The sequence below is a fragment of the Jaculus jaculus genome, chromosome 8 (genome assembly GCF_020740685.1).
Source record: "Jaculus jaculus isolate mJacJac1 chromosome 8, mJacJac1.mat.Y.cur, whole genome shotgun sequence".
In the NCBI taxonomy this organism is placed as follows: Eukaryota; Metazoa; Chordata; class Mammalia; order Rodentia; family Dipodidae; genus Jaculus; species Jaculus jaculus.
The window spans coordinates 77,929,033-77,944,664 of NC_059109.1; the positions used below are offsets into that span (position 1 = coordinate 77,929,033).

General features: G+C 43.2%; 1 protein-coding gene across 1 annotated transcript in view; it reads right to left on the reverse strand.

Annotated features, from left to right (window-relative positions):
- Window positions 1–15,001, reverse strand: part of Tmem132c (transmembrane protein 132C) — a 319,106-nt gene extending 304,105 nt beyond the window's left edge. The window contains exon 1 of the mRNA XM_045156869.1: window positions 14,971–15,001. Within this exon, the coding sequence (XP_045012804.1) occupies window positions 14,971–14,986 (16 nt within the window). The 5' untranslated portion in view covers window positions 14,987–15,001. The remainder of the gene's footprint in view (window positions 1–14,970) is intronic.
- Window positions 15,002–15,632: the final 631 nt, after the last annotated feature.

Here is a 15,632-nt window from a genome sequence, read left to right on the forward strand (position 1 = left end):
GGTAAGAGTACTTACCATGCAAGCATGCATGTCTGAGACCACCTAAGTTCAATCCATAGCCCCCATGTAAACAACTGGCAGTAGCCACACATGCTTATAACCCCAGTCCTGTCAGAAGTGGAGATGGGAATTGCTGGGGCCCACTTGCCAGCCACCCTGCCTGGACAATTGGCAGTTTCAGGTTCAGTAAGAGATTCTATCTCAAGGAAACAATAAAGAGCAGTAGAAGATGACACCCGCTATACTGCTCTGACCCCACATGCAAGTGCATAGGCACACATAGCTGCACCCACTAGTGCATACATTATGCATACACACGCAACACATATTACACATACAATACATGCCAAAAACTCCTTTCAGATAGTTGTAACTTGCTTATCATTTTGATTATTCAAGGATAAAATTAATTAAAATGAGAGTGACTAGGGACTGGTGAAGCCAGGATGCTCCCCAAGTCACCTAAGAATAGTGATGGAAAAGAGTGTCACCAAGAGAAAATAGACAATCAGGCAGCCATCCATGAGGTAACTTATTAAAGGACAGACAATCCGTTTTCCTCAATAAGTTTGCATGGAGGCTCATGATACCATTATGTATTTACTAATGATGGACCAAAAGATTGCTTCTAATACCTGTTGAGCCTGACTGTTTAAGCATATGGAGAAGTTCTCACCTATGTGGAGACTGTTTTTAATTTATTATGTATGTGGGTGGCACTGGAGATGGAACCCAGGACCTCACTCCTAACAGGCAAATACTGTTACCACTGAACTATATTTCAAGTCCTCATAGAGATAATTTCTAACCAGAGTCATGAATGGGTAGTAGTAGTTTTTGAAGAGTTAAACTTTCTATAACTGAAATCCACACTTATGTATTTAGAAGCCCCTTTGTACCTAACAGGATGAGTAATGTTCCCTCACTGTGATCTCAAAGATAGTCTGTACAATTTCCTTACTCCAGAGACAGCTGAAGTCGAACTCTTAATGAACTGGTGACATCACTGTGACAACTTCTGCAGACATGTGGTAAAAACCAGAGGCAACAAAGACAGATGCAGAACACTCCCTGGCATCTCCACACAGAACAAGAGTGTGAACTGGGGAATCGAGGGTTTTTTACAAAAGTGGTATTTCAAAAACATCACACATCTGGTCTCCCTGGGATGTCATTGTCCTTGGTGTTACTAGAGCAGTGTTTGTAAACCTAGATTCTGAAAAATCTACTTTCAAGTTAGCATGCCCATTTGCAGAGTTGCAGAAGGAAGAAATTAAGTACAGAGGAAGGCATCCAAACCCAAGGATCAAAACATCTGACAAAGTATTTGAAACATGAGAAGGAGGGCTATGAACTCTCCCAAAGACAAGAAACAGAAAGGAGACCACTTTAACTGCAAAGGGCTGTGGAGAACAAAAGAGTACAGGGAGTTGGGGGGTGAGTCTGTAGCAGGAGACTTTTAACTCTATTTCAGTTCCACAATTGAGCACAGCCAGTTTTGAGGTTAATATGGGTGCTATAAAGCCAGGGGCACAAGTCTTCATTTTTTACTTCTGTCCCAGTAAGGAGCATTCCAACCTGAAAGAAAAAATACAGGATAAAAGTACAATCAAAAGCCATCTTGTAACAGGCCACCCTCATTCTTGAAGCTTCCTTGTGGTTTAGCTTTGCCTAACCAGCTCAGCCCAGAGCAGAATAAGGTGGAACTGTGAGTCCAACAGAAGTTCTTGAACAATACAGGAAGATAATCAGGGAGTCAAACTCCAGCACAGTGATAATTATTCATATCAAGTCAGTGCCCTGTTGAATATAATGAGCCACACACTATAAGTTTTAGGCAAAATAATGCAGACATGGCTGCAGAAATGAAAGAATATGCTAATGAGATGAGAGAGAGGAGGGGATAAGAGAGTCTGGGTGGGGGGGGGGGAGAAGGGAAAAGGAAGGGAGGGAGTTTTCCTCCCCAAGTCTTCCTGAAGTTTTGTCTTTTAAAACCTAATTTCTCTCTGGTTTGTTTCTCTTGTTCACTTGAAACAGTCTCTTCAGGGCTGACTGGTTTCTGATTTCCATGGCTTTAGTCTTAAGTCTGTCATCCAAGTGGGAACAAGGCCAAACTGTAAAACAACCAACATTCTATGCAAAAACAGTAGGGTACCCCACCAAGCAATTGGGGACAACTGTGCAAAGGAGAGTGCACCCCTTCTCTGAACCACTGTTGCCAAGAACCCTTTTGACTGTATTCAGGAAGGGACAGAGGTGGGCCCCTAAAGCATTTCACAGTGGGCTTGGTTATGGGGCCTTTGGCATAATGAATGGCCCTTCACCTAGTGTGAATCCTGCCCACAGGAAGTGGAAATGTCACCATGACATGGGGATAGACAGATGGCTAGCCGAGATTGCTTCTCATCTCGGTTGACTTGTTTCATCCTTTTGCATGATAACAATACACTGTTTGGATAAATGGCTGCCTTCTTGAGAAAATGATACATATTTGACATTTTAACTTGTAGAGTAAAATAAAAGGCATGACTCACCAACCTTCCAAAAGAATGGTCTTGCTGGAAATAGTTACTTGGGTTTATAGACTTGCAGCTGGGACATCCTCCTCATGTAATTACTCAAATGCAGACATTTGGTTAGGAAATGGGCATGGGGGTAGCATACCCCCCTGCATAGAACTGTAGTGTGTGCGAGAAAATCCTCTCACACAATTCAGTAATGCCCATGTCTATAAATAAGAATCTGAAAATGCATATGTACTTATTTAAATGCACTAAAGCATGTGTATACTTCTATAAATTAAGCCTCCTTCCATCAAATGAACAAACCAGTGAGTAGTAATTACACCAAAACTACTTAAACCCTTATTGTACAATATTAAATAAGCATTTTCACAATGATACTGGTTCTATTTATCTACAACACAAATTATAATGGAAAATTACTCTAAACATTTAAACCCCAATACTACAGAGGGAACTAACGCTCCTCCTACCACAGCTGATAACCACTGATCTAATATAATGAGCTGGAATAAAACACTGTGGATAATTATAGATTTGATCTTAGAGAATATTTATGTTCTGTGTTTCAAATAAAACAATTCTGAAAAAAGGGTAGTTCTAGAATGATGTTAAGAACACATGGGTTGGAATCCATCACTCTTGGAGTATCCCCTTGTCCTTGTAGGAAACCTTTTGGAATTCAGATGGGACCCCAGATCTTTCACTTCAGTCCCTCCCCACCCTTACTGGATGTGTGACCTTGCGGAAGCAGCTGATGCTCTCTGTGCCTCACAACTCTCAACTTTAGAAAGGAGATAAAGAAACCTCACCCAGTAGAATGCTGAGAGGCCAGGAAAACTGACTCTGATTCTATCACTAAGTCACTTGAGGAGCCAGAATGGCTCCTTTCCATAGCTGTGCATGAGATGGTGCTAGCACGGCTACTCCTTCATCTCAGCCCAGGCCAGCCACTGCGGGTCTATGGTGGCCCCTTCAGTACAATGATGGGAAGTCAGAATGCAACTTACATGAGGGTCTTTCTTGAAACACTGTTCTCTCTTCAAAACTCAAATTCTAACCCATGAAACAGATGAGAAGGCATTATTCATTTATTCTAAATTCAACATACTTGTCACAGAGGGTATCGACAGTAAAGATTGAGTATGTTTCAGTGAGTAACACACACATAGCTAAAATGTCCTTGCCAAAGTTGAAAATTCAGATGATACCCCAGAGGTCATAAACATTACACCATCACAGTATCATCATAGGCATGTTGGTTTCTTAGCAAGCAGTGGCATCTGAGAGTGGAACATTTCATTTTTATTTAAAATTATGCAGATCTTCAACTTTTGAAATCTTATGATACAGGTAATTGCCTTAAAGGAATGAAATGAAAATGGAAATTCCAACTATGTAGAACCAAATGACCATAGCACTGTGTTGCTTGGCCAAGGTGGCATCACAAGGCAGACTTACAGCCTTAGATATGTAAAGGAGGTTGGGAGATGGCTTAGTGGAAAAAGAGCTTGCTGCATTCCTCCAAGTACCTGAATTCATATCCTGATAGTATGCTTCTGTAACTGCACTGTGCCTACTGTGAGAAGTGAGGCAGAGATCAGAGAATTTCCCAGGAGCTCACAAATGGAACAGTATGGTGAGCACCATAAAATCTATTTTCAGTAATGAAGCAGAAGGTGAAGATCAACCTGAAAGTTGTCTGATCTCCACACTCAAGACCATGGTGTTCTCACCCACACATACATGAACATACACACTAAATACACTTAAAAATGTTTCAAAAAACAAAGTTGTGAATTAACTAATGCTATTTAATTTATAGGAATCAGTGGGAAAGCCCAAATAAGTAAAAGGTGAGATCTTAAAAATATTTAGAATGGTTTTTTGTTCATGGAATTAAAAGTAAATGCTTAAGCTTCTTCTGAATAAAGACAGCCATAGGCTGGACTTCTGAGAGGCACAGCTGGACACCACCGGGCTCTCTTGGGAAATATTCAGACTAACTACTTACACCCAAGAACTGGAAAATCAGACACCCACTGGCCTCGATCTTAGAGCAGGCTTCAGGGCTCCACTCATGCAAATATTTTACACTTTGAATCTTAAAGACATGGTGGCCAGTATGGTCCCAGAAGCGGGCTGACTTTGATCTCGGGGCCTGAGCACATGGCTATCTCAGTACTTCAGCAACTGTTGCCACCATGCCAGGCCAGCTGAGCTGAAACTATGGAAATTCAACTTCTGAAATTAAGTTACTGAAGTGAAGTGATGCAGCGAGGAGGCAGTTCTAAAAACAAAGAAAAAGGAGAAGTTTTCTCCTCCCTCCTCTTCCTCTTCCTCTTGCACTCCACATGGAGCACATACATGCAGTCAGGTGCACACACACAACACACATACTCATACCAACACACATACTCATACAATTGCACATATCCACACAAAGCTTACATGTGCATAGAAATGTACTCTCACACACCAACAGTCATACATATGCACACAAAGTATGCTCTCACATACATACAATGCACATATACATACAGCACAGTTATACATGAAGCTCACATGAACATACATACAATTCATCAATGTGCATGCACACGTACATAACACTCATATACACACATCTGACACACATACATGTAATGTATTCTCGTGGATCAGCTCATACATGAAATGTACAACAAGCACACACACACGAAGTATATCCATAAGGTACATATACAAACCACATGTGCACATGCACAAATAAGAACCCCACACTCTTATACACCATAACACGGACATACACAGTGAGAAAACCATATAAGCCTAACTTTTCCAAGGCCAGACACACCATTTTGTGTTTTCTCACCCTGGATTCTAAGACTCATACTTTCTTTCCTATATTGGTGTTATCTGCAGGGTGGAGGACCTCCACAAAGCCCCTTTGGCATATTTCCAAGATCCTAGGGCACTTGGCAGGAATGTAGAGAGGCCACAGTAACTCCCTATAGAATAAAAATAATCTCAGAGATGGCTGGGAAAATCTGATCCCCCTTCTAGAGAAAATGACGGATAAAGCAGAACTGTGGGACAGCCATTAATTTCCACAGTAGATGACACAGGAGGGAAGGGGGCCTCCAAAGGACCTGTCATCTTCCCACGGCAGGGTGAAAGGTGTACCACGAAGGGGTTCACCACAAGGAATGTACAACCTCTTATTTTTTTCTTTTCTTTTTTTAAAAAAATTTTATGTATTTATTTGAGAGCTACAGACAAAGAGAGAAAGAGGGAGGGAGAGAGAGAGAATGGGCATGCCAGGGCCTCCAGCCACTGCAAACAAACTCCAGATGCATGCACTCCCCTGTGCATCTGGCTAACGTGGGCCCTGGGGAATAAGCCTGGAACTGGGGTCCTTAGGCTTCACAGGCAAGCGTTTTACCACTAAGCCATCTCTTCAGCCCCAACTTCTTATTTTTAATCCTTAAAGCAAACCAGGGGCAGTGCTGGGGGCTTCTGCATAGAACCTTGACATGTGAGAATTACATGGTCTATCACTTCTGAAAAAACTACCATGGCTCACAGTGGAGAGAGGATGAGGGAGGGTATGCATGTTCAAGGGAGAGCTGCTGACAAGTTTGAATCAGAAGACAGAAAACAAAGGTGGTGTTTAAGGTACACTTCTCCAGATGACAGACCAGGGCTGAGGGAAGATGCAGCTCTTCAGATGACAGGAAAAGAGCAGCAGAGGAGCAAGCGTGCAAACCCATCAGCTTCCAAGAAGAGAGTTACAGGCCTGAGATCTTTTTTTGTTTTGTTTTGTTTTGTTTTTTGAGGTAGGGTCTCACTCTAGCTCAGGCTGACCTATGGAGTCTAGAATGGCCTCAAACTCACGGCGATCCTCCTACCTCTGCCTCCTGAGTGCTGGGATTAAAGGCGTGCACCACCATACCTGGTCCTGAGAACATTTTTAAAGGTTAAATAAAATTCTCAAGAACCCGGGCTTCCTGGAGCATTGTAAGGTATCATACTGAAAAGCTGGAATGTGCTCAGCTACCCATCACATAGGAACTGTTTGTAAGTGTATGCTACTGGCACATGCTGGCATAAATCACAAGGGTTGGAAGCCGGGCGTGGTGGTGCATGCCTTTAATCCCAGCACTCGGGAGGCAAATATAGGAGGATCACTGTGAGTTCAAGGCCACCCTGAGACTCCATAGTAAATTCCAGATCAGCCTGAGGTAGAGTGAGACCCTACCTTGAAAAAAAAAAAAAAAAAAAACACAAGGGTTGGAACTCACAAGACAGGCCCAAGGCTTGCTCAGTGCTCAGATCCAGGGTCTGAAAGCACCCTTTTAGGTAAAATGTCACCTGGAGAAAACTCCATTCAGATACTCTGTATAGTTTCAGAACAAGCCAGGAAGGTTGATGCTTGGGACATGTTAAATAAAACATACATGCTGGAAAAATTAACACCTCATTCATGTGAGATGAGTGATAGGAAAGCAGAGAGAGAGGGAGGGTGGACAAGGAGGGAGGAAAAGGAAAGAGAATGAGGAGGGAGAGAGATCACCAAGGGAATCAGAAGGACAGAGGTAAGTGCATTTAAGGGGAGGGCTGAGAGAACATTGGGAGCCCTTGCCTCCTAAGTATGGCAACCTCAGTTATGATCACCAGCACCTGTGGCAAAGGTGGGCAGGGAAGTCTGCCTGCCAGTGACCCAGCACTGGGCATGAAGACAGAGACAGGATCCCCAGTACAAGATGGCTAGCTAGAGTAGACAAACTGGTGAGCTCTGGACTAAAGCGAGAGACCCAGCCTCAGGAAACAGGTGGGGAGAGATCAAGGGAGACATCTCATGCCAATCTCCACATGCACATGTGCATATGGATAAATGTACTGCGCACATGTGTCCCCACAAATGTGAACATGCATATTTGCTCACACTCCCTGCCCATAATGATTAATCAGTAAAGTATCTTAAAAATGAGCTTCTTCACACCATCTACTAGAGATGGACTTGTAAAATCCATGTTCACATAGCATGCTTGTGATTGGTTTGTTAAGCACTCAGCAGAGAGAACTTGACAGCCTCTCAGATCATGTCAAGTTACCCCATCACACTGTCACACTGCCAGCTATTGAACAGCAGATATTAATAGAACCACAGGGTACAGGTGTTTGTTCCTCAGCAGAGGTATCCACAGATCACGTTCTTATGTGTGTGCCACAACACATGTCTGAATGCCTGCAGAGACACCAAAGGGTGTGGTGGCATGAATTAGGCACCTGCCTCCCACAGTATAAGCTTTTTAGGGAGGAGACACAATTTAGGTTGTAGGCTTTGTGATGTTTACTCCAGATCATGGGATCTGTGGGGTCTATAGACTTAGGACAATGGGAATCAGAGTGCTTCATGCCATGTGGCCAGGAAGAAAAATCACATGTACACACAGACCCAATCCAAGGCTGTCATGAACTTCCTCGTGCCTGCATTTTACCAATTCCCATTCAACGTAACAAGTCCAACCTCAGCCTCTTTCATGAAGATACTCTCCACTTAATATTTGGCTTCTGTGTTTGGGAAGATTTTTTTGATTATGGTTTAGTGGCCCGGACCTTTTGGAACCAGCTTAATGGCCTCTACATGCCTTCTCTGTTGTGTCAGGCTCTAGGTACCCCCACCCTTCCAATACTGCTCACGGCAGAAACAGTGGGAGGCAGCAAGAGCCCCAGCCCCTGCTCCTAGACCTCTGCATATCATCTCTCCCTGTGTGGCATCCATCTGTGGAGAGATAATTTATACCATCTCCTGGTCCCACACATGGAGAATAAAAGGACCCAGAGCACTCTGCTCCTCTATTGATCCTTGGCTGGAAAAATACAATGTTGGGCAACTTCTTCCCAAGAACTGATATTTTCATAAATCAGTAAAGTTAATCCTCTGGCCTCTCAGCTACCTTTCCATGGGCATTCAGCCTCACAGAAATGCCTGGGGTTCCCAGGTCACAGGCCTGCAAAGGGTTAATCTTCCTAGTTGCCTTCCTTTCTTCCCAACTCCCTGGCAGAGTTTATGGAGATCAAAGTAGTTAAAAAAAAAAAAAAAGTAAACAGAGAAAGAAAGAATCCAATTATGTTAGACTAGTTTTGATGTGAATTCAGGCATATCGGGGTCTTAAAGAGAAGAATACTGGATAGTTTAAAGGAGGCACAGAAATACCTTGCAAATCCCTGGGTTACCAAAGCCTCTCCTGGTCCCTTAGTATGTGCAGGAGTCTTGTCACCTTGTCACTCACAGGCCAGGAAACTCCTTCCCTTGATGAGCTCAGGCCTAAGGCAGAAGTCTGTGACCAAGAAAACAGCAGTGGAAGTTCCCATGGAAACCAGGACAGGGAAATATGAAGGAGGGCTAGGACCAAAGGGAGAGCCAGGGATAAACTACAAAGTAGCCTACATTTCTGGAACCTGGATTCCATATGCAGGGACACTTTGTAGCAAGAACTTGAATGACTCTGGTTTCTTCAGCCTTGGCAGAATTTGCAATCATGGTTTAGGACAGGCCTCAGTAGATGGCAGTAGGTCCCATTTGTTGGACCTGGGGTCAGGCTATAAAAAGTCCTAGTAGAAATGATGAGAATCTAAAGAGAAGACAACACATGCACCCCTTCCCTGTGGCCTTCAGACAATATTGAGAGAATGGTCCCCCAAGATACTGGAGTTTCTGTAAGCATCTGGAGGAAGGCATGTGCCAGTACTTGACCAGGACTATTAATTATGTATTTATTTAAACCAAATCCTCATGTAAGTGCCCCAAAGATGAACTTAGGGGATCACTGGACCTCTGAACCTATTCCTCTTTCCAGTGTGGCCATACTGAATCAATCTTCTTTCCCTGCTGTTCACTACTGCTTATCTCTTTAATTATTAAAGAGCTATTAATATGGAATATTAATGCAAGAGTGTGAGCATGTGTGTGCATGTGTGGAGATCAGTGACATATTAAAGACCAGTGGCTTGCTAGGGCTGCCAGAGGCCCAAGTTTGCACCCTAAAAATCCCAGTGACAAAGTCAGTGACCATTTGCTCCACAGACACGAGTAAGCCACAATTTCACCTTGCCTTCCCCACTGACAACTAATGAACTGGTGTTTTTTGTTTGTTTTTTTTTTTTGTTTTGTTAACTCAATGGTTATTCTTTTCACTAGCTCTCCTGAACATCAGCCTTTTCCCAGCAATGATGTCTGTAACAAAGGCTTGTTAGGCTACCCACCTTCAAAGGATCACTTAAAAACACAACCCTCCACTGTGTCCAGTGAATATGACTGACTGTTTCTGTCTCCAGATGTGGGTAGCCACACATCTAAGGCTGCCTGCCTATAGGACCCAAACAGGTATGTCCGCATGAATAAAGAATGAAGGATATGATGAACATTGAGTTACACAGTCAAGGAGTTCAGAAGCCAAGAAAACCTAAGAGGAAAATAAAGGCACCATAAGCGAGTTTCTCTGTTTCTCCCAAACAAACTCCTCTTGAATGTGTAAGAATTCAGCAAATTCAATGCAGAAATAAACAAATAATGGAGCTCTGCTTTACTAAAAATACAATTAAGTCCTATGCTATTTTACTATGATATTGAGAAAGGGTAAAAACCGTCTTCTGGAGTAATGACTATGGGCTGGAAACAGGTGGTGATTCTTCCAGCCTCCTTGCCTACCTTGCAGCTAGCTCAGTACTGGGAGTCAAGGTGGCAGAAGTAATGCAGACCCCACTCTGATGTCCCCTCTCTTGAAAGTGACACACTAATTTCCCCAGCTGTGGACAGGTCTGGGTCTGGACTGTCTCCAAGCATGTTTTCTTTTCTTCGGGCTGCTGTTTCCACAATAGATATGGTGGAGCCCAGGCCTGTGCAGCCTCACACTGGGCTTGGGGTAGGATGAGAAGCCCAGAGGTATAGAGAGAGCTGTAATGGTGTGTGAGTTTACATTTGCAAATAAAAAACAAAAAGTAGTCAAAAATTCAGGAATGTAACTTTCTCATGCTTTTCAGCACATTTGGTTACTTCAAGTGAAAGCCTGCCATGGTCCTATAGATTATGCCACATAGCATAACCACTCCTACCCAGACAGTCAGAGGAGGGAAGTACCCAGCAGACTACAGGGCTGATTAGTCATAACCATGGGTATAAACAGAGAAAACAAATCCAAGGCAGAGTTTTGCCTTCATGCCTTCCCTAGAATCTGAGAAGTGTGCACTTCCCTTGCATTCATAAAAACACAAATAGAGTGCAACTGGTGACATTTTTCCATCTTATAGGTGAAAATCATATTTAACTTTGTTTTGCATGTGTATATGTGTGTGGTTTGTGTGTATTTGAATGTGTGCATATATGTATGGTTGCATGTATATAGCCACATGTACTACAAGCAAGAGTGTGAGCATGTACATACATGTGTATATGTGGAGATCAGAGGTTGATGCCTGATGTCTTCCTCCATCCCTGACCATCTTATTTATTGAGTTGGTCTCCCTTTTGAACTCAGAGTTCACAAAATCAGTTAAGCTAGCTAGGCAGCTCACTCTCTCTGGAAATGCCCATCTCTACCTTCTGAGCACTAGACTTGCAGGCAGGTCACCATACCTACCCACATTTATATGGGTGTCAGAATCTGAACTCCAGGCCTCAAGCTTGTGCAACACTTATTTTATACACTGAGGCATGTCCCCAAACCCATTTCTCTTAATATATCATGCATTCATTCACTGCAATACTGAGTGACTACTGATCCTTCTTTGGAAGCCCAGAATCCCAACCTGCACAAACTCTACACCCAGCCAGGAGAGACCACATCTGCCATACGCACTGTGGGGTTGGAAGCAAGGACTTGCCAAGAGAAAAGAAACTACTGCAATCCCAGGGCTGGCCTTCGATCATTTACAGAAGAGTTTCAGCTGCTGGTAGGTCACAGTGTTGTCAGGTTCTGGGAAATGCATGCCCAGGTCACCAGAGGGGGAATCAACAGAATGGTATGAGGGCATCAAGTGCTCACTGGTCATGGCCCATACATGGAAACAGCTATTATACCCATCAGTGAAGCATGGGCCAAGTGACAATAAAGTCAGTAAGTGGGTCATGAAAATAAGAGAATATCCCTAGACATAGTGAAAATATCCTAATGAGGAACACATACGAGCTACAACATTTAGATAACACTTAGAGGGCTGGGGCAATAGCTCCATTAACAAAACACTTGCTGAACAAGAAAGCACCTGAGTTTGGATCCCCAAATTCATGTAAAAATGCCAGACATAGTGGATTGTACCTCAAATCCCAGCACTGGAGAAGTATAGATGGGGAAATCCCTGGGGATCAGTGGTTACCTGGTCTTGCTGAATCAGTGAGCTTCAGGTTCAGAGACACTGCCCACAAATATAGAAACATGCATGCACACACAATGTACACCTGCCTTCGCACACATACTCAGACACATGTAAACCACATACACACATACATGTACAACACACGGCCACACACACACAAAAGGCTATTTGTTAAATGACATAGGAATAACACACACATACATACACACATGTGTACATGAACTTGTAAAGGTCTACTATGTGCACACATGCAAGTTTCCTTCATGGAAGGATCACAGATTGAGTAGTGACTGTATGGGAATCACATACCATGAATTTAGCAACCTTTACTTCCAAGTTCACACCTCTGTGGGCCCAGTTCTCAAGCAGACACAGACATCATTGCTACTGTTTGGAACTTCCTAGATAGTGAGCTGATCTGTGTAGAACTGAAGACTATATTCACCTCCCTCTTCACATTTTCCTGGAAAACTTATCACGAGCAGAACCAGAGACCATTACAACAATGAACAAAGGAAAGGCACACAGCAACACTGATCTTGGATGGGTACACCTGCAGACTGGAAGATATGTGTGCTCTATACTCACCAGACTTATTGCTTATATATAAAATGTATTTGATGACATCCATACATGATACATGAATGTATACTCTATGGCATATACATAAATGGAGCAAGAGCAAGTAAACACTGCATTAAGAATGACTGAACCTGTCTACAAATGACTGAGACTTGACTTGGTTGGGCGGAAGCCACTGCTCATCTTCATTTTTCAAAATTAATTTATTAAATGGTTTTGAAGTGTTCAGGAAAGAACCTGAGCCTTGCACAACCTAGGTAATCGATCTACCACCAGGCTGCATTCCAACCCCTTAATTTCATTCCTTAGAAGTTTCATAATGTGAACAATGTGCATTTATATATGTCCCCACTTCAATTTCTACCACTGAAGTCTACCAAGAAATCCACTGTTCCCACTTCCATCTCTTAGGGAACAGAAGAGGAAGATAGGCTTTTGCCACATAGCTCTTGCCTGCTGACAGGCACACAGCAAGACTCTCAGTAGTCATGGGTTTAAGACAACTATCCGTGTGGCATGGGACTTACTTGGGAAAACCCATATGTGGTCTGTTCCTTTACGTAAAAGACTACATTTTAGAAAAAGACTGTTAGGGGACACTTTCTCTAAGCTGCTGGTAGCCTTCCTTTCTTCTGGACTTCTGTTCCCACCTTTCCCTTTCTCTTCTTTCCTTTCCTTATGTTTCTTCCCCTCTTCTACTCTTAACCAGTGGCACCTCCCTTCATACAGGTGCCAAAGCCTCCTGCAGAAGTCTCTGGCCCAAGCGTACAGCCGAGCATATGTGATCAGGCAGGCTGCTTCCAGGCTCCCTCCAGGATGGCTTCTGCAAGGGAAATGCATTAGCTCCAACACTATTGGCCACAGGCTGGTCTGTGATGCACACTCTGCTACTATGCTTATTGGCAAAGTTCACAGATTCTATCTGGAGCCTGGGGAGGCGACAGAAGCACACCTATCAGCAATCTAATTCCACATGCTCAGTGCAAGGAGCCAATATTATCACAGTGAAGACTCGCCTCCCACTATATTGATTTTTATATTAACAATAAAAGACAGCCAGTCCCCCAGAGAGCTAGACTGTAAGAGAAGATGAGCATCCCCACTTCTTCCTGGCCTGCAATTTGTGAATATTCTTCAATAAAATTCCTGTTTTGTCATGCTTGACCATCTCTCTTCTGGACTGGGAACCCTCCATCCAGAGTAGGCTGTGACTGATGGGACACACAGTCTTCTACCTTTCCTGAAAGGTCAGGAAACTGAATTGATTTAAATGTATCATCTCTGGACTCCAACTACATTTTCATTGTGTTGAGAAGAGAAAGCACTGAAATACTTGTCCTGGAGTTGACATATAAATTATCCATTTTATCTGGAAGTTTTCTTCTGGGATGGTCTCTATGCCTGTGTATCCACCCCCTCCTATCAGAGAGGAGCATTAGGTTTGCTTGTTTGTCTAATGCTGTCTCCACTAAGTATGAAGCCCACAGCTACATTTTCTGCCCCAGCACTGGGCTTGCCCTTGAAAACAAATGTGCAATGGACAGATAGGTTCTGCTTTAGTTTGCATAGTAATACTGCATAACCTTTCTGAGTCTACTCCTCCTGCTTAGCACTACAGCGGGTATCCCTCAGTCAGTAAACACAAACCACTACAGTGTAACAGCTTATGTAAAAGTCAACAAACCTTAAAGAAAATGGGTGCTTTAGCTGAGATTTCTTCGAAGCATACAAGTAACTGGTGTCCAAAATATTAAATAAAATATCATCAATTAAAAGCTGGAGAGATGGCTTAGCAGTTAAAGGTGGTTGCTCCATAAGTCTGCCCACTGAAGCTCAGATCCCCAGTTAAGGCTGGAGACAAAACAATGGGGCAATAGAATTCCAAAGCTTACAAGCCAGCTAGTTGGGTGTTCCCAGTAGAAAAATAGCAACAGAAGAGACTTTACTTCAGAGAAGGTGGAAGGTAAGGATCAACACCCAGAGGTTGCCCTCAACCTCCATATATACTCCATGACACATGTCCACATGTGTGTGCATATACATACACACACACACACACACACACACACACACACACATGCACATGTACTTTTTCAAAATTATCAGTTCAATTCTCAGAGTAATATTCTGGCTTGGATTATTGGTTTTGATTTCATTTGATCACCGAACTTCCCAGAGTCCCTGAAGTGATGTCTTTAGAGCAGGAGGTGAGTAGAAAGATGAAACTGGCCCACCCCATCTGAGGACAGCCATATGCTATTTTTAGCTATGCAGCAGTCTCCTGGTAGGGAGGCTCTTCTTTTCCCTAACACATGGCACTTACAAAGCAGGCTGGCTCAGTTACTTGTTACAAGCCTTCCAAAAATTTCTGGCTTAAGATATCTTTGCTCATGAATCTCTAACTCAGGCAAGACTCAACCACAGCATCTGTCTCAGCCCCACGTGCTGTTAGCTGAGGTGGCTCCACTGATGGGGATAAGAATAAGTGGAAGTTTCAATCACTCACAGGTCTGGAGTTCCATCCATCTGTCAGCTGAGTTGTGGTCCACAACTCTTACATATGACCAAAAATTGGTTCTCCATGGGGTTTGAACTTCCTCATGATGTAGAGGCTGGATTCCCAGAGTAAGCAACCCAAGAGAGAGGCTGCCAGAAGTAGCATCACCATGCATGAGCTGTTTAATGTCATACAGAGTCATCATTGCAAGCATCTGCACCATCCTGAAAAAGTATATGGGTTTATAAACATGGCCATTTTGGGGAGATACATTTTGCCATACTAGGTAAAACAAGATCCTAACATCCGGAGGTGGGAAAATGGTTCAGTGGATAAAGTGCTTGCCACCAAGCATTAGTACCTGAGTTCAGACCCCACTCCCCATGTAAAAGCCAGAAGCATGGCAGGATTCTATAATCTTGGCATACCTATAGCCAGAAGGGAGGGAGAGACAAGAGAAATTCCCAGAAGCTCAGAAACTAGCTAGCTTGGCAACTAGTGATCAACAAGAAGCCCTACTTTAAAATGCAGTGGAAGGTAACTGACTACCACATTGCACTGTGGCATGTGTAATCTGCACTCTCATACATATACAGACACTATACAAACGTACATAAAAAAATTGATTCTAGGTTCCCACCACACACAGTGTAGGATTTTTGAAGGATTTC